The sequence below is a fragment of the Calonectris borealis genome, chromosome 5 (genome assembly GCF_964195595.1).
Source record: "Calonectris borealis chromosome 5, bCalBor7.hap1.2, whole genome shotgun sequence".
Classification (NCBI taxonomy): Eukaryota; Metazoa; Chordata; class Aves; order Procellariiformes; family Procellariidae; genus Calonectris; species Calonectris borealis.
The window spans coordinates 9071912-9097652 of NC_134316.1; the positions used below are offsets into that span (position 1 = coordinate 9071912).

Genomic DNA, 25741 nt, shown 5'->3' on the forward strand with positions numbered 1-25741 from the left:
AAGGGGATTTTTCTGAGACACATTTTGAAAGCTCCACTTTTATTCCGCAGTGGTTAGAAAATCCCCAGACAGACTCAGGAGGAAGGGGTGATGTCCCATTTGGAAACTAGGATTCTATTAATTGGGTTTGTCCTGTTTGCGTTCACAGTGGAGGGAGCTTCAGGAAAACCTTGGGGGCCATTGAAGCAGGGATCGATGCTAGTACATCTTAACATCGTGGCATTTTATTTTGTTGCTTTTTTTTGTTACCTTTGTCATTTTCATATTTGTAATCAAATCTTTTAACTTTGCTACAATTAAATTTTCCCCTTTGACTCTTAGTCTTGGAGCTAAGAGGGATCTTGGATAGTTGCGGCAAACACAAAAACGATGGTATCTCTAGAAACTGTGTCTGAATGAAGGAGCTGTGCAGATTAAACATTTCCGATGCTTGTGCTGAATGACAAATGTCACTTTGGGGGTGGAAAAGTCAAGTGGCAAGACCGGGAGGAAAGCCTGACCTGGCTTATGTTTTCTCGCAGCCCCGTGGCAGGTAGCAGCTTCAGGAAATCCTATTTGCGCACACAGGGGCCAGCTCAAGAGGAGCTGGATGTTGTTAGGAGAGGTCCAGAAAGAGATGGGAAGAGGGCCTGGGAAAGCTCCTAGAAAGATGTGCTCCCTGTGCTCCCTGCAGCATCGTAAAACTCCAAGGGGGAAGGCGGTGATATTAACGTGTGAAATTGCAGCAAAAAGGAAATACTTTCCCATGCAACTTGCAGTTGTTTTTCTTGCAACTTGCAATTAAACTGTCACAGGCAGGAGGCCGTAAGGCTGCGGGTACAAAACTCGAACGCTGGACCTCCATATGGGTGACCAGGACTTCCCCGTTACCGCCAGTCCCGGCTGGTGCGAGGGAAAAGGAGAGGACACCCCGTTCTGCTGCACGGGGAAGGGCTGCATTTCCACCCGCCTCTCCGGCTCCGCGGGAGAGGAGCGGGACGCGACAGCCCGGCAGCGAGGGTCCCGGTGGGCGCCCACCGGCCGACGATGGCCCCGCTCCAGGTCCCCCCTCTGCGCGCCGGGGGGCTTCGCCGGGGGGGGCCGCGGAGGGGCCGGGCTTGCGGCACATGGGGAGGGGGCGCCGCCCGCGCCAGCCCGGGCCGCGCCGCGGCGGCCCCGCCGCCTCCCCGGCGGCATGGGAGGAGAGGGGAGCGCGGCAGGGAGCCGCCCGCCGGGCCCCGGCATTGGCGGCGGCGCAGCTGCGCTGGCAGCGGCGGGGCCGGGAGCCGCCGGCCGCCGAGGGGAGGGGTCCGGCTCCGTGCGGTCGCGGCGGAGCCGGCGCTGCGGCAGCAGCAGGCGCGGCGGGGCGGAAGTCCTTTGTTGCAGCCGCGGCAGCAGCAGCAGCGGCGGCGGGAGCAGCACAGGCAGCTCCTCCTCGGCGGCCGCCCGCCCGCCTGCCTCTCCCCGCGCCGCGGGTAAGCGGGGCTGCGCGCCCCTCCGCGCCGTCCCCGGGGGCCGCCGCCGGGCGCTGGGGAGGGGGGAGGCGGGAGGCGGTGCGCGGCGCGGCGGCCGCAGCTCCGCCGGCGGCGGGAGGTGGGAAGTGCCGAGCGGCGCCGGCCGCGGCATGGCCCGGCGCGGCGCGGGGCGGCCCGCCATAGTGGCGCGGGGGGAGCGGCGCTGCCAGGTAGGGGCCTTCCAGCCGCGGCCGGTCCCTGGCGAGCGGCCGCCGCGGTGACCTTGCGCCCGGCGGCCTGGCGCGGCGCGGCGCGGCGCCGCCCGGGCTACGCGGGGGCCGAGCGGCGGCGCCGCGGCGGCGGGTCCGGCGCGGTGCTGCCGGGGCGCTGCGCGGGGGCCGCGGCAGGCGCGCTCCACCTGCGGGGCGGGTAGGGGAGGCAGGCGCGGCGGCCGGCGGCGGGGCCCTGCGGAAGCGGGCGCGGGGCCGGCGGGGGGATGCTGCGCCGCTCGGCGGGGCGCCGGCGCTGGAAAACGAGAAGCGGCCTAGGGAGGTGCAGAGGCGTGAGGCGAGGAAGGGCACCGCGCTGCCCTGTTTACTCTGGGGCTGGGAGTCACGTTAAACATCTCGAGTGCCGTTATCGCCGCCCAGCCCCGTCCCCCCCGCCAGCAGGCCAGCGGATCCGAGCGCTGCGTTCTCTTTCTTTTTTTCTTTAAAAAAAAAAAACAAAACAAACTCAAAACTTCGAGTGAGTTGCAGTAGTTTAGCGAAAAACTGAGCTGCAGCCTAGAGGGAATGCTCCACCCTGCCAGGCAGGAGACTTGGGTTTCACTCGGGGCTGGCAGTGCACAGGATCGCCTTGGAGGCGGCTGGAAAGGAAAGGGGAATAGTTTTGTCACATAAAAACAAGCCCTGTGTTGCTCTGGGAGCGGTGTCGAAAGTCTCGTTCCTCAAAGGACTCCTCTTTTCTTCTCGGATAGAAAGGTAGTAAAAAGTAGAGGAAAGGGGACTGAAAACGCTCTGGGTTTGGGGCTGGGGTTTTATTCCTTTCTTTTTCCCAGGATTTTTTGTAACTCAGATTCTCAAGTTTGGCCTGATAGACTCGGCTGATAGACGAGTGCCGGTTCCTCTTGACACGTAGGCATTGGTAAAGGGATAGCATGGGTTGGATGCTATTTAATATTTGGATATTTACTGCCAGATTATGTCATTTGCTTGCATTATTTCCCTTACACTACATCGCGAGGTACAGCACATACTGCAAAACTATCCAGGGCTGCAACAGTGTGGTGTTCCTTAGGCATTTAATTACATTAAACAAACATTCCTTTAATTAAAGGTGTTTGTTTAACATTCCTCATTACAGCTCTTGGAAAAACCCACACAGCAGCCGTGAGCAGGGGGGATGCGGGCTTCTCATTTTTACTGAACTACAACTTAAGCTTTCATGGCGAGCGGGGGAGAGGCGTTGAGACCATATGGCCGTGGGGAAAACCGGCCAAACGCGAACGGTTGCAGCGCTGGCGGAGATTTTCCTAGGCAGCAGCATAGTGAGTTGACAAGATTGTGGAGAGATTTTTGGATGACTGGCCAGAAAACCTGAGGAGTAGCGAGTCGTATTAGTTGCACTCTGCTGCTGTTTGAGGTAGCAGGGAGCCAGCAGGCACTGGCGGGGTTTGAATGGATGAGGGGTGGCTGCAGGAGGATGAAGGTAATGAAGACATGGGCTGGTGCTGCGTAGGAAGCTCGGAAAAGTAATAGAAGCCCCTTCTTCCTGGTAGCCGGAAAGTTTTGTGTGGAATAAGATCACAGGCTTAACAGATGCTTCAGCTCTGCTTGCACAAGTCTTTTCTTCATGCCATGTTGTCACTGGCACAGGAATGTGCAGCAATTATGTTGAGAGTGCTCATACCAACCCGTGATTTGGGTTTTTAGATGCTTTCTTACTTGAATGCATGAGGTTAATTACTTCTTTCACAGATTTCCATTGTTGCTGACAGTGGAGAGTCTTCTGAAAGTCCCGGATGGACAAAGCCTTAGGAGTTACTTATCTGCTGTATGGAAGCAAAATAGCTGCTCAAAATTGAGATAATGAAAGTTTCCTGATAAAAATCCAGGTGTCCTTTCTCTTAGTTGTTACAGCTGGACCTCTCACTAGAGTCCTTCCGGACCTCACACGCACGTAGCGTGAGAAGCCCCATGTGCATTTTTCAGTTTGACCGGTGGTTCCCCAGCGGTTGGGTTATCCTGCCCTGCCTCTGCTTGGGCACGGTAAACACCAAAGAGTTCTGCTGCAGACGCAGCGTGTGGGCCCAACAGCTGACATAATTTGCATGAAGACCATTTATATCCTCAAATTTGTCTGGTAATTTTTTCTTTCTGCATGTTGTGCCATTGCAAAACTCTAGAACTAGCTGGCTGTTGCCTTTTTTCTTAATTGGATGGAGACCTTAGCAATGTTTTTTTTTTTTTTCATGTGCTCCAAGTAAAATGTGAAGCATTTAAGACCACAAAGAGTCAGCAAAATCTGTAGTCTGACCTGTGTGTCACAAGTTACTGTGCTTCATTCATGTGCATCCAGCAAGTTGTTACGCCAAAGTACGACTTGTGTTTAGCCAAGGATGCTTTCCTGGAAGGCACATGTATCTTCATTTGAGGGTCTCAAGAGATGGCTAAACCACCAAGATGCCTCTTGAAACTGAAAGTTGGGGTAACATGGAGAGCCTAGATAAAAAAGCTCATCTTTCAGCTACAAGGCATAAATGGGGTGTCATAATTTTTTTTCCCCATTGTTTCTTTTAAACATATCATTACCATGTTGCCTGGCAACTTTTTACAACTGTAAGGGTGTCGGATAAAAGATGACTTTCTAGAGTAATCCTTTGTGGCTAGCAAGTTACTTTAAAAGACTGTATAAGCTCTCTTTAGCACTTTTACTCCATAGATCTGATCTAAAGTTGTTTGAAGTTGAGATGGGGCTTTAGTGCAAACTCCGTGTTCTTAATTTATTCACTCATGCTTTTCTGACACCTTATTCCTTGTCTTTTGAGGAGTGTTCTTACCTAAGAACATGTGATACATCTTAACTAATTCTCAGTTACCAGCTGAAAATCATAACTTGCTAAATTTTGACGGCTGTTTCTCACACGGATGCTGAATCGGTGGAGAACTGCCTGCTGAGGAGGGATCGAGTGGCTCCGACAGCTCGTGGCTGGGGGCTTTGGAGCACCTCACCTTTCCCTGGTTCAGATCTAGCCCAGGTGTCAGCTAAAACTTGTTTCTATACGTTGGCCACAAGTCTGTTTAAAATGAGTTGATTCAGCCATCAGGATGTGTCTGAAGATGAGTATCTACATCACTGAAAACGGCTTCACAACTAGCACGCCTGAAGGCAGCTGATTGGAAGGGCTATGGGAGGAGAATAAATTATACCTTCAGTCCTTCGTAGCCCGAATAATGGAGCTTAATTAGATCTTCCCTGGCAGTATGTGGAATTCCCATAATTGTTTTAATTCATGATCAAGGCTACGCTTGCAATGCTGACTGCAGCTTATCCATACCTGCTTTTGAGGTGGACGGTGGTCACCTGGCCCCAAGTTCTTTGCAGTTTTTGCAACGTTTGTGTAAACTGAGGCACTTTCTTGGACTCTACAGTATCAGAGCAATCTCGGTGGCTTCCTCTTGAGTATGTCTAGGTAAAAGTTGTAGCCTGTCGACAGCTCCGTGGGCAATGCACTAGCCGAACGCCTAAGCTTCTCAAGCATCACACGGAGAATTTAGACGTGTTGTGTAGGATTTTCTCCTGAGCATCTAGATGCTGTCATATAGGAATCCAGATTCTTTGGTGGATCTGACCCACAGAGGCAAAATAACTCTTTAGGGAGGAGAGTTCTTGGGAACCCGCGCCAGGATGGGATATGGTGTCAAGACTGTGATGCGGAATTTGCTTTCTGCTGCCCACGCGCTTGTTTCTTTGGATAACTGGGCGTTGTTTTCTTGAGGTTTTCCAGTCTCGTTTTCTATTAGCACCAAATTCTACACTCATTTATTATACTTTTGTCCAGCCTGCTCTTGGTTTCCAAAGAAAAGCAGCCAGTAACTAAGCATGTAAGCGCTCCGTTTTTGCCTGCTCAGCAGTGGAAATGCTGGGTTTTGAAAACCACCTACTAATTTTAGGAGCCGAAAGGCTCCTAAATTCTGAACCTTGTGGTACGTCTTTTTTAAAGACAGAGAAGTTAGCAAAAGAACTTTACCAGTTCTTTGCTTGAGGACTTTTTTTACTTCTTTAGTTCTAAAACATCTTAAAAAATTTTAAATGTGAGGAAATGGCAAAAAGCATGGAGCTGTAGTAAATACCTGTTCTTTCTTGTTAGCAGACTTACAAACAACGTATTTGGTTAGTGTAATAGTGCAACTTACCTTGTTCATGGTAACATCAGAATAGTAATAGTAGCTGAGTGGTGACTCAAAATAAAAGAAAAAATCTGGTGGCAGACAAACAGCTTGAATCAAAGCGTGGCAGTGTAAAAACAAACATTTACTAGGAAAATAAAACGCATATGGAGACTTTGAGTTTGCAAATTGGAGTGAAATTACCTGACTCGAGTATCTTCGCTTTTCGTTTTCACATCAGATGCTTTTCTAGCATATTTTTTCAGAACACCTTTGCATCATTTAGTATTGCTTACGGCGTGGCCCGTTGCTGTGTTTACTGCACAAATCGATCATTGCTGAAGATGGAGTTACTTGCCTTCCTCGTGTGTAAACTGTCTTCCGTTGCTTTCCTGTGACATTTGTGACTATAGTATTTGGGTGCTTCACAAAGGCAGTGTGCTAGTCCGCCGGGCAACTGGCTGGCATTTCTCCTCTTTTTGAAACAGAATAGAGTCAGAGAGGATCAGAAATACGTAAAAATTTTGGATTGACAAACTTGCCTGTGTAGAGCTTTAATTTTTCAAGACACTCGGTGATTAATACATCCAGAGAATAGCTTCCACTGGCCTCACTTGCTGCTGATGGTGTTTCCCTGTGTGAAGAAATTGGACATCCAAAAAATGCAAGCCAGACTTAAAAAAAAAAAACAGGCTGAAGTGACCTGTCCTGGCACTGACGGTGATGGGATGCTGTCCTCCAAGGCACTGTTTGTTGCTGTAAGATTCTCCTTTTTGTCCCCTAGTCGCGTTCACTTCACATCCTCCAAATGCTGTGCCGAATGAGCAGGGATCTGGTGTTGCTGCTCAGATCCATCCCTGGACAGATCCAGAGGATGCGCTGAGTAAGGAAGGGAGCCTTTGGTAAGAGGAGAGCTGGAAGACTGTACCACAATATATGCATAAATGGCAGCTGAATTAATCCTGCATTAATTACGGCATTTCTTGTGGATACGCTTAACTTTGAAACCTTGGGTTTTCTGTAAAAAGGACCTGTTTTTATTCTAATGCCTGCTTTTTTTCCAAAGCAAACTTCAAAAATAGTTTGCAGCATTGAACCACCCACATAGGTGATAAATGCAGATCTCTGCCATTTTCGCAATTAAAGTAACAAAATAATGGTAAATGATCGTTTTCTGAGAGCTTGCTCTTGACAGGAAGGAGTTTGTCTGCAAGCCCATGATATTTGCTGATGGCAAAGGGATGGAATTGGGAATTCAGGGTTCAGGTGAATGCTGTAATTGTTTTCCACCCATTCCCCAGCAAAAGCATGTCTATTTTTTTTACCCCTTCTGCCCTAGCCTCTGCAACTTGGCTCTTCCCAGACTCTTGCCCAAGCACCTTCCTTCCACCATTTAGACCCTCATTGCACCCATTTTTAATTCCCACTGCTGCTTCCTAATGCCAGTTCCCTCCGCTCAGCTCAGCACGCCACTCCCAGCCTGCCCTCCCGATTTCCAGAGGTTTGCCCTTCCTTACAGTTCCCAATCTCCCTGCGTTTTCACTAAGTCCGCTCCTGGGTCTGGCTCTCATCAGCCGGAACCAGGCGCCTTCTCCATCCAGCTGCCAGGAGAGATGCTAAAACCCAGCAGTGAGTCGTGGTGCGGAGCAATCTCCAGTAAGCCTCGCTGCCGGTGCGTGACTTTGTGGAGGTCACACATAGAATCATAGAATGGTTTGGGTTGGAAGGGACCTTTAAAGGTCATCTAGTCCAACCCCCCTGCAGTGAGCAGGGACATCTTCAACTAGATCAGGTTGCTCAGAGCCCCGTCCAACCTGACCTTGAATGTTTCCAGGGATGGGGCATCTACCACCTCTCTGGGCAACCTGTGCCAGGGATTCACCACCCTCATCGTAAAAAATTTCTTCCTTATATCTAGCCTGAATCTACCCTTGTGTAGTTTAAAACCATGGCAGAGCTCTGTGCGAAAGGGGGATTTCACCCTGGGTGGGGTGGCACAGGCAGGCCCCTATGTACACAGGAGCTGCAGGACGATGAAATATTCCCAGCAAGGCTGTAATCTGAGATTTTAGTAACTAAGAAAAGTCTTAGGTGTGAAAAAGCTGATAATTTTTATCTTCCTCTCCCCCTCAAGCTTATAGCTTGGCCAAATTCAGGCAGATTTTTATATCGTGACAACATATCCAAGACATCACACTTTGTCCCATATGAAGTCTCCCTTCAAAGATTTTGGAAGATAAACTTATTTTATTTTTAAAAGAAAAAGTAATAATCTACATATATGAAAGCTTTTTCTTAGCCTCATTTTTGGAACCGTTTTGGCTGAAATTTTCTGTGGAGGGGAAAAAAAAATAAATCGCTTCAAAGCAGACAATTCAGAAGGAAAGTTTTGCCTTTGCTGGTTGAAATGTGTCAAAGTTTTAAATAGCCCAACACAGGCTCTCATAGTGGGAAGTGTTGGCAGCTGTAAATATATAGTTACATACAGCAGGTTAATACAGCGTCCAGAGGGAGGGTGCCAGTACTTTCATTAACGTAAATAACTTCAAACACTCTCTATTTTAATACCTACGTGTAGTACAACCACGATAGAGGCCAGGTACGTATCTGAGCACCTTGCCATCCTGGTCAAGTGACCTCATGTTCGGGCTGGTTTTTTCCGGAGTGGCGGTAGGAGGTAGGCATTGCCGGTAGGTCGTTGTTGTGTGTCAGGCCAGTGCTGAAAGCTCTGCAAGAATTCCCCTGTCAAAAGGGGAAATATATTTCACCTTTTCCAAAGAAGAAGGAAACTTAGAAACGATGAGTTTGGGTGCTGTTGCTCCAGTGGCTGCCAGATCGTTCCCACCGTGTGGAAATGCCCCAGTCTGCGGGTGTGTGCAGGTAGTTCGTGACCTTCCTTTTCAGTACGGGTTTGCTGCTTCTACTGCTCTTCTGCTACTGGAAGATACGATGGAGTACTTTTAGCATACAAAAAAAATTTTACACGTAAAAATGAAAACTTGCCACTTTATGAGGATGAGATTAAAACCCGCTGTCCTCACCCTTTTCTTGTCTCGATGGCAGTTCACACCAAGAGGCGAGTGATGCCTCAGACTGCATCTTCTCACTTTCTTGCTGGTTTTCACGCCTTTATTGTGGAAGTTGAAGTCAATCCTTTGTCATTACGCAGCTGCTGTTCTTGATACAGTATACTGAATTATATTTAAGTATCTAATGAATTACCTCAAATCTAAAACATGTTAGCACTTGGAAGAATATGAAGTGCCCTTTTATGATTACTTGATGTTGAGAGCTTTGCTATTTTTCACAGAAACATTTGAACTCACCCAGTGAGTTCATTATTAGACAATAATCAATCTTCTATAGAAAAGACAAGAAGTTGTTTCAGAGATTCTCCTACTTTCAAAGCCACCCTTTCACGAGTTAGTAAGAAAACCATTAAATTAATGCAACGAGTTGTATTTCTGCAGTGGACATCACTGGGCCAAACTGGTCAGAGAGTTATGATGGCAGGGTGCTCGCCTTGAGTTTTGGGTTTGGAGGATTGGGTTGAGAGGAGAGGAGCAGGTGCCATTCAGATGCTCATCATCAGTGTAGTTCAACCCAAATCTCAAGGTTCCTGTTGTCAGACAAGGTCTTGTGCTGGTGGTGATCTGTAAGTACTGCTGTATAAATTGGCAGTAGGGAATATTGCTGGGCGCGGTGAGCATGTTCCCGTCTTGAGAGCTTGAACGTGTTTCTTCCATGGTAGTCCTTTGTGGAATGAAGAACAACGGTGACTTAACATTAGGTTTGCTACTTAACAAGCCAGGCAACGCCTATGACTTGTGAATCCAACACTAATTGTGGAATTTAATTTCTCCACCCGTTTCCCAGCCTCTAGGAGATGTAAGCTGTCAGCGGAATAAGAAGAAATAGGGAGCATTTTTTGTGCGTATTTTGTTTAAATTTTGGAGAGTTGAAGGAATGGTTGCAAATCAATCCACGCGTTTCATTGAGTCGTAAAATGCCATTTAATATATGTTGTTTGCTAGCCTGTACTTTGTTTGTACAAATATCTTATAGTTTGCATTGTTTGCAATAACCTTTCAAAATGTTAAGAATGCTTGTTACTGCTTTAGGTTTTTCATTTCAGTTAGGGCGTTCTTTATATCTTCTTTTGGTTTCTCACCCCCTTCCCTGTGCAGTTAGTACAGATTATGTATATCAGTGAAGGGTTTCCGAAGTGAGTAGTGACTAGCTGTTGGATCTGGCCATACTTGGTTAAGTTTATCTTCTGTAAATCAAATGCGCACCTTCTGTGTACAATGCATATTTCTGGATGTTTCTGTTAACATAAACAATTACGTTTTCTTCCTCTTCTCTCTGGAGGATAAATCAGTCCTTTCAGTTACAGCAGCTTTCAGCACTCGCAGACCTTTCCCTCTAGTCTTTGTTGAGGCTTCATTTCACTGTGGCTCCACCTCTGGCTTGCTAGCTTTCGCAGTTCTCCATTGCTGAGTTTTTCTTTGTCCGGTCTCCCGTCTGCATGTTTTGGTTATATTACAGCGCTCTGACCGAGTGGTTTTGAGAGCAGTTGGAGGCGCGGCGTGCACCGCTTCCTGCCTCTCCCCAGTCCGCGCGGCTGTTGCGCAGCTAGCCTGGTCACCATCTGCAGCGGGCTCGTACGTGGGATGTGCCATCGCAGCCGGGCTGCCCTGTGCTGCTGAGATTGCGTTTGAGTTTGCAGTTCCTGGTTTGCAAGATGCCTTGCAGATGAGGTTGAGACTGTCCCTGAGCTGCCCTGAAGAGCAAAAAGTGTGTGGACGTAGCTTGTGTGGATGCTCCACTGATGTATCTTCTTAGTTTTCTTTAATGGGGAGGGAAAGACCAGTTTGAGCCTGGCCTGGTTTCCAGTATGTGTTGCATCATATGCCCGTTGGACTGACAGGTGAAAAAGGCAAGTTGAGACTGAAGAGTGGTTTCTTACAGTCAGCTTACCTGGTATAGATGTTGTCCTGGGGCCATCTTACAGAAGTCTACCCTATGAAGTTTTTGAAGTTCTGCATTCAGAATTCATATCTGAAAATCTTGGCTGTAGGACTTTGAGATATATTTGCTAATTTATATTCCAGCAGCGTTGCTCTGATTGACATGTGTGGTGGTGAAGTTTATTAGTTTACTAGTCTTGTAAGTCTGGTGGTGAGAACATGGAATTATGGATGTTTTCACTGGCGTCAATATTCGTAGTAGTTACCAGCAAAGATCTCCAGACGGGAAGCTGTACCACAAACAGTGCGAGAATAGGAAGATCTAGAGAAGAAAAAGATGGCAGTTCCTCCCTACGTTTAAGTACGTTTTGCTTTTCGTGCTCGTGATTTAACAGATGTCTTCTTCTTTATGCAGGGCTGTAATTGAAGTACAAGATGGCAAGAACCAGCCACAGCAACTATGTCCTTCAGCAGCTAAACAACCAAAGAGAGTGGGGCTTTCTGTGCGACTGCTGTATCGCTATCGATGATATTTATTTTCAAGCACATAAAGCAGTTCTTGCTGCGTGCAGCTCCTATTTTAGGATGTTTTTTATGAACCATCAACACACTACAGCCCAGCTGAATCTAAGCAACATGAAGATTAGCGCTGAATGCTTTGATCTTATTTTACAGTTCATGTATTTAGGAAAAATTATGACAGCCCCTGCCAATTTTGAGCAATTTAAAGTGGCCATGAACTATTTACAGCTATATAATGTACCTGAATGTCTAGAAGATATACAGGATACAGACTCATCTAGTTTAAAATGTTCATCTTCTGCTTCTAGCACCCAGAATAGTAAAATGATATTTGGCGTGAGAATGTATGAAGACACGCTTGCTAGAAATGGCAGCGAAGCAAACAGGTGGGGCATGGAGCCGCCAAGTTCAACAGTAAATACGTCCCATAACAAAGAGCCTGATGAAGAAGCTTTGCAGCTAAGCAGCTTCCCCGAACAACTGTTTGATGTCTGCAAAAAAAGCACCACGTCCAAATTCTCTCACACAAAAGAGCGCGTGTCCCACTCGCGCCGTTTTGGAAGAAGCTTCACCTGCGACAGCTGTGGGTTTAGTTTTAGCTGTGAAAAGCTGCTGGATGAGCACGTGTTAACGTGCACTAACAGGCATTCTTACCAAAGTGCCAGGTACTACAGTGCTGAAAAAATAGACTTTAACGAAAAGGACTCTACTTCTAAAATAATCTCCACGCAAACAGAAAAATACAAGGGGGATTCAAGCCAAGCTGCGGACGATTCTTCGTCTCCCGTGTCAAACATCACAAGCAGAAAAAGCAGCACGGTTGCCTCCGAGACATCAGGTGAAGAAGGAGGTAGAGCCTCTGAGAGGAAGAGGATTATCATCAAGATGGAACCAGAGGACAATCCTGCAGATGAGCTGAAGGATTTTAATATTATTAAGGTGACAGATAAAGACTGCAATGAGTCTTCCGATAATGACGACCTAGATGATGAACAGGAAGAGCCGCTTTACAGATACTATGTTGAGGAAGAGATCAGAGAGAAGAGAAATGCTCGGAAGACTTTAAAACCCCGTTTATCCATGGATGAGGATGAAAGAAAGTGTTTGAAAAGTCCACGGCACCTTAACAGGAAGGCTCCTTCAGTGCAGGAAGATGTGGAGAATGCTCCCTGTGAACTTTGTGGGCTAACAATCACCGAGGAAGATTTGTCCTCTCATTATTTATCCAAACACATAGAAAATATATGTGCTTGTGGCAAGTGTGGTCAAATACTGGTCAAAGGCAAGCAGTTACAGGACCATGCGCAGACCTGTGGAGAACCCCAGGATCTGACCATGAACGGTATCAGGAATTCGGAGGAGAAAATGGACTTGGAAGAAAACCCCGAGGAGCAGTCAGAAATAAGGGACATGATGTTTGCAGAGATGCTAGAGGACTTCAGGGACAGTCATTTCCAAATGAACAGCCTTCAAAAAAAACAGTTATACAAGCATTCTGCCTGTCCTTTCCGATGCCCTAATTGTGGTCAGCGTTTTGAAACTGAAAACCTAGTGGTTGAACATATGTCAAACTGCCTGGAGCAAGATCTGTTCAAGAACTCCATGATGGAAGAGAACGAGAGGGATCACAGACGTAAGCATTTCTGCAATCTTTGTGGGAAAGGATTTTATCAGCGTTGCCACTTGCGGGAACACTATACCGTTCATACCAAGGAAAAACAGTTTGTTTGTCAGACATGTGGGAAGCAGTTCTTAAGAGAGCGCCAGTTGCGGCTCCACAATGATATGCACAAAGGCATGGCCAGGTATGTCTGTTCCATTTGTGATCAAGGAAACTTCCGAAAACATGACCATGTACGGCATATGATATCTCACTTATCAGCTGGAGAGACTATATGCCAGGTCTGCTTTCAGATATTCCCAAATAATGAGCAACTGGAGCAGCACATGGATGTTCACCTGTATACATGTGGAGTATGTGGAGCAAAATTTAATTTGAGGAAAGATATGAGATCTCACTATAATGCCAAGCATTTGAAAAGAACATAAGCGTAAACATACTGTTAAAGCATTAAGTTGACAGCAGAGAGAACACCAAAGCAAGGCATACAGTATAGTAGACAAAAATTGGAAAAAAAAAAAAAAACACCACAACCAAAAAAATTGAAAATAAGTCTCTTTTTTTATTATTTTTTTTAAGACCCTCCTAACCATAGGTGTCTATTTAGGCTCATTAAGTATATAGCTTTGAAAAGCATCATGTGTTTAATTATTACATTTTCACTGTTTCCTAATATCAGTTTCTGTTCTTAATTTTATTGTTTTACTAAGTAGATATACAAATCATTATTTTTAAACTGTAGATTAAAAGCACAATGTTACCCCTTCACTGACTGCTATTAAACAGTTCTCGGATCCATGTCCGTAAGATGAGTGCTTTAATATTTCCATGTGTTGTTTCTTCATGTGAAAATTTTAGATCACAGCGATTAACGTGCAAGAGCATAATCCCCAAATTAATTTTCAAAATGAAAAAAACCTCCAATGCCAAGAAATAATCCTTTGCTCTCTGACTCTGCTGTAAGGGCAGAGCTGGCTGTCCTGGTCCTCTGCTTCTTGGTTTTGTTGGAACGTGCATCCCAGGGGTGAGAACACGTAGGCTCAGTTAAACCTTGCAGACGTGGACTGGTGTGCGCAAAGGGAAAGGGAGTTAATGACTGTCGGGATAACCGAGGAGTTCCCAGCAGAGTGGTCATTTTCCAGACTTGAAGTCCTAGCAGAACTGTACAACTGACGTTGGCCTTTCGTTTTCTGTCTGTTCCTACGTGGGTATATAAAACCTGCTTATTCTAATATTCAAGGGAAGAGTGGCTGTGGTGGATTGCTAGGAATGCAGAATGGCGATGTGCATTGAAGACTGCATTTCTCAGCCTAGCTGTAAATGGTGCCTTGCTGCTTGTGTTGGGAAGTTGGAAGTGGGATGGGTGTGAAGATAGTCCCATCGCTTGGGCGGGGAGGGGAAGGGGGAGTGTGGCTCATGTGAACCTTAGTTTTTTTGTTTCTTGTTTTCATGATACTTTCTGAATGTTCTGTTTTTCAACAAGAATATAACAAGAAAAGACTGCAGAGTTTGCTTAATAAATGTAAAGACGTTTTCTGCCTTTTAAGATTCCTTTCTGATTCTAGTTTAGCCCTAATCTGCGTAGCTTGTCTCTTAATTTAATTGAATTTAAAAATCCTAAGTACCAGCTGACATCAATTCAGTGAGGCAGTTTGGCCTTTGGGAGAACGACTGGCTTTGACTCTTAGGCACCAGCTGTCTAAATGTTTGTTAAGTGCGTGATTTTTAGTGGGGGGAGGAAAGGATCCTAATATGTGATGGTGGAGCAGACTATTAAAAAATAAAACCTAGCAGTACTTTCTCCCAGCAGATCTCACTTTATCAAAGAGGGTAGTAATGCTATTTCCCACTGAGCCATGGAGGGAGGAAAGCAATTTAAATCAGCAATTAATGCAGTTGGACTAGATGATCGTCGTAGGTCCCTTCCAACCGAAATACTCTATTCTATCACCTTGTGCGCCAATGGTGGGGTTGAGAATAGGAGCCAGGAGCTGAGGGTCTAGTCCGGGGCTTTCACGCGCTTGTTGCTGTCGGAGTTGAGTTTTGATCCCTTGTTGTTTCTTGGGGATTACGAGGGGTATTGAGCTTTAATGTTAAACTATATAGGGAAATTAAGAGAGTTCAGAATCTCCACTATAACTATTTAAATTAGTATGAGTTGCCTTGCATTTATTTAGTTTTAAATGTGCACTAGAATTTCTCTTGGTTGGTAGACGTGTGTGTTTCTGCAGTGATGGAGGACAACCCCACCACCAGACCTGAGTCCTGAGCTGGCAGCTGGCTCCCCGGGCACCGACTGCCCCGGGTGCAGTTTGGGCCTTTAGCTTTTTGCCGTAACTGCTCAGTCCTATGTTTTCTTGTGTGCCGCTGAAGCTAACCAAGTCCTGAATAACACGAGGGCCAAAAAGACCACGGACATGAATGCACTCCAGCATTTCAGTTAATTCAGAGCTTCCCCCTTATTAGGATTTATTCCACATTCCCCATCCCAACCCAGACTGAAGCTCAGTGTGTAAGAGTTCAAAGAATAAGTGGGACAGGTATTTTAACACTTTTTAGCACGGGAGTCAGTGCTAAGGTGATTATAAGACTCTTCAAAAGACAAAATATTTAACTATAATGATCGTCTTAGGGATGAAGTAGTCGGTCAAGTGCTGTAGTGGCAGAGTTGGGGGGGGTTAATACACTGCGCATAGCAATTCTCTGACATGCAGGTTATCCCTTATGGTGTCAGCTATGGCTGGACTGGGAAAAGCAGCCAAGGGAAGAGAGGGAGAACTGGAGGTGCTGGGGGAGTTGGCAGAAGTCTTGTGGCGCTGAGGAAGTGGGAAGGCTGAGTGGGAGAGGAGGGATGGACAAAGGCTGGGAGGGCAGGATTAGAGCAGTGCAGTGGGAAGCAAATCCCAAAGTTGGCATGGAGGGAGAGGCTGGAGGAGTGGATAAAATGTCCTGTAGACGCCTGTGGGACCGGAGTGAGAATGACTCAGCTTGGCTGGGAGAGCTGTCTGCCCGGGTGATTAGCTCACTACGGCAGAAACGGGGAGTTCGGACTGCGTACCAAGTACAGCCAGCCCCTGTGCTGGAAGCACTGCAGGGGCACAGCAAAGCCTGAGTTAAAGACCCTGTTGAAAAGGAGGTGACCTCTGCAGACTAAGAGATCGTTCCTGAATACAGTGAAGGGCTAAAGGTGATTTACGGAGACTCCTGCTCATGGTCGGGAGCCCTTGTTTACAATGTATTGGTATGAACTTGACCCAAAAACGTTTCACAAAAAAAGTTACTTCCTAGTGTAAGTAGACCTGCCAACTACAGAAGTTAAATGGAGGAACTGGGAATGATGGTATTTATGTGTACTATCTAACTTCATAAACACCCTGGAATACCTTTGTTTTTCAATAATAAGCTGTGTTGTAATAGCCTTTCAAAGGAAAGTTTGTTAAACCTTTCCAACTGAACTTGAATTAATGTTTTTTCCTGTTCTTGTGAAACAAAAGCCAGGGCCTTGGAGTTCACATGTATGAATGTCCAGACTAAGGCTCAAAAAGAGCATGAATTGGACTGCAGGGGAGCTTAAGAGTGCATCTACTTGTATGTAGGCAGAGAAAACCAGAATGACTGAAGTAGCCTGAAAAGTGATCAAGGGGAGTATAGGAGAACAAATCAAAGGTACTAAGGCACGAACAAGACAGCCTGGCTTGCAAGTAGCTGGGGAAAGTGTTTACGGTAACGTGTAAAAGCACGCAGGGGAACAGCATGGGACTACTGACGAAAAGTTGTGGAGTGACAGGAGGAATTTGGCTGCGTGAATGGGGAGAAGGGTGGGTGCTGAGGCAGCCTGGGGCTGGTCACTCCTGGGGTCCGGGGTGTTCTCCCCAGAATGGGCCAACATCCGCAGGAGAATGAAATGACGGATTTCAGCGCTCCTACCATGATAAAAATAAATTACTGTGGAGACAGAATGAAAGCAAACCTGAAAAAAAAAAAATTGCAGTTACGATATCCTAGAAGTCTTGCTGTTATTTGAAAGATAGTGAAGGGGAAGCAAAAATACTTCATTTAGAGTTCTGTTTCCTCTAACAAATTTGTACTCCTCAGTCATCATAACATAGTTCCTTTGCATCTCCTTACTGTGCTACGTGGACTGTTAGAGTGTAAAAGCACTTAAGGATCTTTGAGAGTGGAGGTGTAAGCGTATCGCATTGCACAAGGCTTAGCCAGAAAGAAGCAGCCTTGCTGGATGCTTTGACTTGTATTTTTAAGTGATTTGCTATTCTTATTTTTGGAGGACCTCTCTCTGTTCTGTTGTTTTCCTCATTTTGGCAGTGGTGTGGGCTGCGACCCTGAAAATAATTTATAAGTAGCCAGCCTAACTCTTAGCTTTCAGGATTTACTGGAAGTTAAAAAGAGGGAATTCATGAAGACCTGGAGTGAGCTTTAAGATACTACAAAAGCCGTTGAGCTCTTTTTCAGTTTCAGAGGAGATGTTTCAAATGTTAAAAAATGTATACATACTTGTAAATGCTTATTGGCAACTTGTTAATTCAAAGAGTATTTACATTTGTGTATAACAGTATTTGTAGCCAACAGGTCTGTGGAGAAATCTTGGTTTGAATAGATTAGAATATCACAGAACTCTAAGAATTTATGCTTTTATTAGGGGACTTCTCTATTTAATACTTTTAGTTAATGGAGAAAATACAATTCAGCATATTTTTTATTCAAAGCTGAAAACAGAAAATGTACTGCCCTGGAGAATATATTAAAAATACATTGTAATAAAAGTGAGTATTTTGACTGCGCTATTGTATTTGAACACACTAGTGCTAAACCATCAAGAATATCTCAGCTATTGGTGAGGACGTAAGTTTGCTCCTGAAGGCAGTGCCACCTTGAGCCCTGGCAGCCCCTTCCTCCTCCCCACCTAGTTTCAGCTCTCATATCCACCCCTCCATTGTCGAAAAGCACGTATTTATGTAGCTTCACAATGAACGCATCAAACAACGGGCTTTTTTTTATTCCCTGTGGGGCTATTTTTTGGCTGGACCAATTCCCCGCTGTGCTTCCCTCTCCAGCTCTGTGTCAGATCTTGCGCTAGCACAATAGAAGGGGTGGCACAAGGGGAGAAATGAGTGGCTGGGAGGGGGCTCGTTTGCTTAAATGAGCTGTGCCAGAACTCAAAGCACGTCCCGAGCTTAACTCGGTCTCTGTCTCCACCAAGCATCCTCGTGGAAGCTGAACTCTTACATTCATCTCCTATTTCCTGATAAGGAAAAAAGGCAGCCCAGCCTCTTACATACAAATGAGACACGTCTATGCTATCTGCCCTCTTCATGAGAACTGGAAACCTTCCTGCGTTCAGCTCACCCCTCAAATATGCTCTGGAGCTTTCTTAGTCGTTCTTGAAACAGACTGAGTAGCGCTCCATGCCACTGGGTTCGTGTGGTTGGCCTGGCCCGAGCCCAGGAACGAGCTGGGCCCCTTGTCCGGCCGAACGCCAGGAAGGGCTCCCACCTTCCTCTGGTCTTCGTGCCCTCCAGCTGTGGGCCCAGATGCAGCTGTGCTGCCCGCACGCTCGGCAGCTGGGCCCCCGCTCTCCTGCTGCCCTGTGGCCCTCGCCGCTCACAACGAGCGCTTTTCTGGGTGTCGCGATAAGGGGAGACAGTCATCTCATTTTTGGTCTAATATTGAAAGCTCGGGATAATTCCTTGCGTAAGTTAAGGAGATGCTGGCAGTATCTGTTACTATCCCCATTTGCCTGCTTCTGACTTTTAAGTGCTTCCTAATCTGAAAGGGTTAAAAATCAAATATTCTGATTCTCAGTTGGTTTGATGCTTGTCACAGACTTAAAGACTTACAAGATGAAGCATGACTAATTTGACTTTATATAAAGTCTGCTGAAGGCTAGAAATTAGGAACATGTTTTTAAAAGCTGACATTTCTGTAGTTCTCGGCTATAAACCAGTTTTCTGTGTTTTCTTCCAACTTCCAAAAAACTCCTAAAATATTGCTGTGCAGTGTATTCTTGAGACATGTTAGTAGGCTGAGATTTTGAAGGGGGAAGATGCCAAAAACCAGGACACATTTTATAAATTAAGTGTCTTCTGCCACTTTTACAGTCACTTCTACAATTCTGGAATTAATTGTGATTTTATTTTATTTTTTCATGCAGAAAGACAAATCTTAATTTGTTACAGGGCTACAGAGCTCATGACTCAGGAGTCAGTTCATCATGGCTATAAATATTCAGCCCTGAAACAACAGCCCATGTTCCTTTTCATGTACTTGAATGACCAGTGCCAACTTTACAAGAGAAATGCTCTCGGATCTTTGGGTCGTTTTTGCCCTCAAATGTCTTGTAGGGTTTTTTTAATATTTAAGTGATAGGAAAACAATATTGTGCATTTTAGAGAAACTGTTTTCAGTAATTTGTGCACATTCCGTATATAAAAGTAGTTGAAAATATGTTTTTAAAGTTTCGTATTAATGTATTCAAGGGAACATAACCAAATTATGAGATGAGAAATCAGCAGATAGTCCAAGGCCAGATTTTGACTGACTGACACTTGCATAGCTCGCGTGGCACACCTTACTCCAAGAACCTAGAATTTCAGAAGTGGTCAGTATCTTTGATTCTCTTGCAAGAAAATGAGAAGGTTTAATCCTGTCCTGTGCCTTCTCGCATACTAAAACTATAGTAAATCTTCCTGCAGCTACAACCACAAAAACAATGCTGCATCTAGCATTTCCTATGGGAGGAAAAAAAAAAAATTAGCCTTTCAGAGCTGTTCAAGAACTTCCCTCTCTGACGAAGTCCTGATGCTGCTATTGTTTTTACTCAAACTCAACTGTGATTTGCATCAATGAGATTTTGGAGTGTACTTTTTTTTTTTTGCAAATAAGAGATGATCTCAGATAAGTGTGTCTTGTGGTTCTGTAGACATCCCAAGACTCCTGACAGAGAATGAAGAGAACATTCCTTAAAGGCCTCCAAATCCTGGAAGCTGTGTGGATTGTGGGAAATCCACTGGAAATCAAGACTGTCTACAAATCCTTGGTTTTTCAACCTGTCTGTCAGGCAAAGTGCCACCAGTGTCAGCAATTGCCAAGGTCTCTGCAGCAGCTGCGTTGCCAACATGAAAGATGCAAAAATCAGTCTTTTCCCATCTCTTCTCCCTCATCTCCCCTGGTGACAAGGTTGCTATTTTAAAAATTCATCCTTTTGGCTCTTCTATTTGCCTTCTGTTTTTTTGAAATGGGAAGATGTGCTTTCTTCCTCTTTTAAAGCAATGACTAGGGCTAAGAACTTGCCTTTTTTAATAGTTCTCACATGTTCAATTGAACCTACACAACTCAGTAATACCTATTCTCTCCTTTTTTAGGTAACCATCCCACTACATTGGGGATGGTCACCAGAGGGACTTCTGCTTCTGACTCCCCAAAAAATGAATGGGAGAAATAATATAATGCCCTTCTCTCCGTGGCAAAAGTCCCAAGACCATGAAAGTTTGTGGAAATGCAGATACGCTTGGCTAAAAATAGTGTTTGCTGAATACCATAGATTACTTTTGGTTTTGGCAGATACCAGACTTCTGGTATCGGTTACGCTCCTTCCTTTTACACAAGTCATCGTTAGAGCATTTATTCAGGATGCTAAAGATGGTGCCTCTGTTTCCTCCCTGCCTATGGGGTTCTTAATGGTACCTACTGGTAGAGAGTCCCAACTACCAAACTAGCGAGGTTCTGGTTTCTAGCCATTGGTTATTTAATTATTTATACAAAGTGGAAACATTTTAAGAGATGAAATCTAGCATATCCCTCCTGCAGGAAAAGGATAGATACAGTAGAATTGTAGAAGGAGGAAATACAGGGTAGGATCCCTTGGTACTGATGAAGAAACTGTCTTAGTATGTCCCACAGCCCAGGAGAGAGCTCGGACCTCTAAGCTGCTTTCCTATCAGGTAGATTAAATATAATTTGTGTACAGTTACATATGCTGTAAAACATGACATTGGCACAGTCTGCATGCCTGGAACTATGAGGATTAGCCCCACCTAGTCTGCTTTCAGACGGGGTTGTGTTTCACTTAGATTTTACTGGCTGTTGCTAAATGGTCAGTTCTGCTGGAAAAGACAGAGGTCCTGATGAACAGTAACTTAAAAACTGAAAAATAAGTCAATTAAGACACAAGAAATCTTACAGTAATCGTTAGCAGTTCTTTCAGCTTTAGTTTGCTGTGCAAAGAGTTAAATAGTTCAAAGGCAGTTTCCTTTGGAGAATGTTTATTTGATCAAGTTCAGTGTGGCTTAGACCCCAAATAGAAGTACTAGATTCAAACAGAGCACTACTATGAAAGTAGAAATAGTCTGTGGCCTTCCAGACCTCACAAGCTATGTCGGTTTGTTACACAGAGTCAAAACAAAGATGTCCCTTAAAACACATATACATTAACTCTCTTTTTCACACACCACAATCTTTTATCCCAGATCTGCTTTTCTCCCCAGTCATTGGGGCTGTGCCAAAGTCACTGAGATCCTGGATGAACTATAGACTTCTCAGTAAAAAGCATATATGGTATGATTGGACCATCCAAGCTACTTAGATCATTACAGAACAGGCTTTGAGCGTTACTGCTCCTGTTTACTAAGCTTGAAGTACTACATCCTTCAGATTTTGGAACAGTGCTTATCTTTGCTTCTTGATTCCCTTTACATTGCAGAAAGCAGGGTGAGGAAGAACCCAGCGGGTGCTTCTCTTTTAAATGGAGCCTGGAAGATCTTGTTAGCTGGGGGTGTTGTTTTTTTGTTTTTTCAGGTCCTTAGCTGGCTGAATCTTCAAACTTCTAGTAAATGTGCTAAACATTAAAAAAGCATTATTAATACATGATGAGAAACACCAAGTTCAACCGCTTAATGTAGCAGTCAAACCCATGCAGATGCTATTAGCACAGGAACCTGATACCATGCCAAATCTGGAGAGTTATCTTTGATCTATCTCCAGATCCTCCTTTTATTTGTAAACATCCAGCTAATCACAGACTTCCTCTGACTTTTATGAAGTGGAAGAACTGCATCCTTTGTAACATCTCTGAAGTGCTTTAACTTTGCAGATGTTCATGGATTTGTGTGATGGGAGGTGTGAGCTCCATCTGGTGGCTTACTGGAAACATGCATTATTTCTATTTAAAAAGCTCGAACAGTTGAGCAGAGTTTACTGTGTGAAGAGTGAAGCAGATCCTCTTGCAGCTGTGCATTCCTAAAACAACTTCTGTTTTTAGGGTAGCTAGAAGATTTTAGAGTCTGGGAGGAGGGCACAACATTTTACCTCTAATCTAGCTTACTGTGGGCTAAAAGCTATTACCAATGCCAGCAGTTCTCTGGTGTTCACAGTTCTGTATGTACACCACACCACCACAGTTGGCACTGATTAACAGTATTTTTGCAGTCTCATTGGAAAAATGTAATTTAATATTCACAGGCAACCCACCTTCCCACACTCGGAGGTGGTCCCACACAGCATACATAGTCGGTGTATTTGAGGGTGGTGGTGTAAAGAAGCTCAGTCATGCGGCATGATCGGCAAATAACAGAGATCTTTGACTGTAAAATGCAGGCTGGCATCTTAATAAACAGCAGTGTGAAACACTGATGTTGCCTGAGGAAAAATAATGTTCACATGCATACTGTAGTTAGAATACCTTTTTTTCCTCCTTTGTTAGTTTACAAGCAAAAAAAGGCATTTCCTGACCTTTGAGCTAGTCAAGTAAGAGCTACTTTGAGATAACAGCATCAGCCCAATGAATGCCCTTCCAAGATTTGAAGACTGTATTAGGTAGACACATGGACTTGCTGCCAGAACCAGCAGTACTTGGAAGCTAGCAGTTTGCCCAAGACCTGCTTCCCCATGTTCACATCACCCTGCTGGCATGAAACAAAAGCCATTTGTCCCAGATTGCTTTTTTGCCCACCATCAAGTAGGTGATGTGGCACAGAGGGCAGATATAATATACAGACAATTCTGGGCCTGGCATATGCTGTGAGCGCCTGGCCACATGTCACACGGGGCATCCTATAATGCGCACTGGAGTGTGGAGCACCACTCTCAAGGCTTTCCTCTCAAAGGTGTGCCCGGAAGTTCAGCCCTGAGCTGGCCTTGAGGATGCTTTAGCAGGTAAGTAATGCAGACAGCTGATAAACCTGGCTTAACGTGCAGCCATGAAGCCTTTCCTGCTCTGCAGTGTAGACACAACCACTTGGTCCAGGGCTGCCATAAGTGTGTATAGAAACATCAAGTGTAAATTAGCCAGAAGCAGGACAATCATATACTTTGTACAATGTGATTTACATATCCAGAGAAAGAAGTCAGTGTACCAAGAAAAAAACCCTGAGGATTGTCTTTAAAAGTTACATCCACATGTTTCCAATTTCTTGACTGTTCGTATCAGATACAAAGCTGCTCATATTTGTCATAAATTAGTTTGGTTGAAAGAGACTGACAGAAATTGTAAATATTTATACCATTTATCTGCATTTAACCTAAAATAAGAATTTGGGGAGGGGAGTTAAGTAAATATATAACAGTTACTTCTGAGTTAGGCCAGGGAAAAAAAACCTAACAAAAAAACAGAGCAGTAAGAAGTATTCCAGGGTGGAGGTGTTCCAAGCTATGAGAAGTCCAGGCTGAGGGGAAATAATACTCGTGCAATTTTTTGAGCATCCACTAAGCCAAGCCATAAACCACTGCTGGAAAGTAACATACACTGTATCAAAAATAACTTCTGGGAGGCTTGGGAGGTGAAGTTTTTCTTTAGCAAATCTTTAGCTGTTTTGAAACTGGAAGGCAAAGGAGAAAGAAACAAACAAAAGTTTCTGAAACAAGATCAAAACATTGTTTAAGGTTAAGTTGTGTTTTGGTGGGGTAAAGGTTGAAGGAAATGAACCGCATGGCTTTTTAACAGTTCCTGACTGTGGTGGGCGCTCTGAATATAACCGAAGGATGGGCATTTAGAGCAAAACCACACCATAGTGAGGTGGGAGGGACCACATCATGCTAGCAAATACAGTGCTGGAGTATGGGCTTCTGACTTTTAATATTTTTCTTGCATTTCTTTTCTGCATGGCAGTAGTGAAATAGGGACTTCTAAGCTTCTGAACAACTGAGAGAACCAGGTTTGAAGAAGACATGAGGAAGAACTGGTCGGCAAAAGATTTCATAAAAACTCAGAACTGCGTGTGCCAGATCTGAATTGGCACCACCTTTGCTTTTTTGAGATACTGCAGCAGTCGCAAAAGGCACCAAAGCAGTCCAATTAGAACATGCAGTAAAAGTTGTTTTGGACTCTTCTCTGTATTATAAAACTTACTTCCTTGTGACTATTTACACCTGCTAAAAACAAATCTGAAGTCTCCTTTCATGGAGCAGCCAGCCAAAAGAGGCAGATGCCAGGTGTTAAGGGCTGCACTGAAGTGAGTTTGCAGAATTTGCTGTTCACGTGCTGGAGTGCTCCTTGTCTGAAATGAGGCTTCTTAGAGTTTCTGTCAAAAACTGTTTAGATTTTTTAGTTCAAACATTAGAAGTGTGTTCTTGTGAACTAAAACTAACGTGTTTTCAGACAGTTACAATGCTAAACTATCAAGTGTTAAAAAAGAGAAAAAAATTTAATCTGGAGTACAAGGTGAAAAAAAAAATCTTAAAAACTGAGGACAGAGGGTCCCTGAGGAAGGACAGGATGGTGAGAAAGATCCAGCTGACCTGATTCCCCCTGCTGCCATGATCATCATTTGCAAGCTGAAGAGGACCTTCCATGGAGCACAGTTCTTGTATGTGGAGAGTAAAGAAACGGTGCTCTGGTCTTATTACAAGAATGGTGAAAAATTTTTACCAACAAGGAGATGAGTAAATCTCATGATGAAATAATCTTCACAGGGCACAGGGTGCACCTTGTTCTGGATCTAAGCCTTGCAAAAGCTGGCTTGAAGAGGAAAATCACGCATTCGTGTTCAGATTTGAGCATTTTAGGAATCCTAATGTTTCCAGCTAAATTAATGGGGAAAAAAACCCAACCAAAAAACCAAGGCAGTAAATGTTTCAAATTAGGGCCAGCATGGATTAAAACAATATTAATTTCTTTTGCTTCCCCTAGACAACAGTGGATCAGATTGAGACATGTAAGCAGACTAAACATGCTGATCTATATTCTGCTGTAGTTACGCATCTTACTAATTCTACTCATGACTATAAAAGGATGTTTCATTGTTCAGTATAACTGTTATCTCAAGAAGAGTCTGTCTATAATTTTATTTATAATTGGCATCATTTTCATTACTGTTGTTATGAAGTGTGTAAAATAATTGTCTGTATTGCAGCTTGTATAGGGCATGTGTCTGTGCTTGCTTTACTCTTTCTGAGTTTATAAAGTTGCTATACAAATGCAAGAAAAGATGTTCAGATATCTTTGAATGTGGTTGCTTATCTATTTACATAGCCCCAAACATTTCAGCATATAGATATTGAAGGTATCAGCTCTATTAACACATAACACCTTAAATATTAATATAGGCATTCTAAAAGTCTTCAGTGCAGTACTGGAATGCCAACACTTCTGTCCCAGTGGCTGAGCTGGAGCAAAGGGGAAGACAGTGAATATCTGGGCAAAGCCAGATACCACTGGGGACTCTGCAGGGAGAAGGCACAACACAGCTGGGAAATCTAATAGAAAATGGGATGTCCTTTTGCCGTGGTTTAACCCCAGCCGGCAGCTAAGCACCACACAGCCGCTCGCTCACTCCCTCCCTCCACAATGGGATG

The 25741-nt window shown here is 44.7% G+C and overlaps 1 protein-coding gene across 4 annotated transcripts; it reads left to right on the forward strand.

Annotated features, from left to right (window-relative positions):
• Positions 1 to 1333: 1333 nt before the first annotated feature.
• On the forward strand, positions 1334 to 25694 carry ZBTB1 (zinc finger and BTB domain containing 1). Of its 4 annotated transcripts, none has more exons than XM_075150902.1 (3): positions 1334 to 1454; positions 11210 to 13121; positions 24057 to 25694. In XM_075150902.1, the coding sequence occupies exons 2-3, from the start codon at positions 11230 to 11232 to the stop codon at positions 24091 to 24093; spliced, it is 1929 nt and encodes a 642-aa protein (XP_075007003.1). In that variant the 5' UTR covers positions 1334 to 1454; positions 11210 to 11229; the 3' UTR covers positions 24094 to 25694. The 4 variants fall into 4 exon arrangements, with proteins under 4 accessions (XP_075007003.1, XP_075007004.1, XP_075007001.1 ...); XM_075150903.1 differs by having other exon boundaries at positions 11210 to 12949; XM_075150900.1 differs by lacking the exon at positions 24057 to 25694 and having other exon boundaries at positions 11210 to 13749.
• Positions 25695 to 25741: the final 47 nt, after the last annotated feature.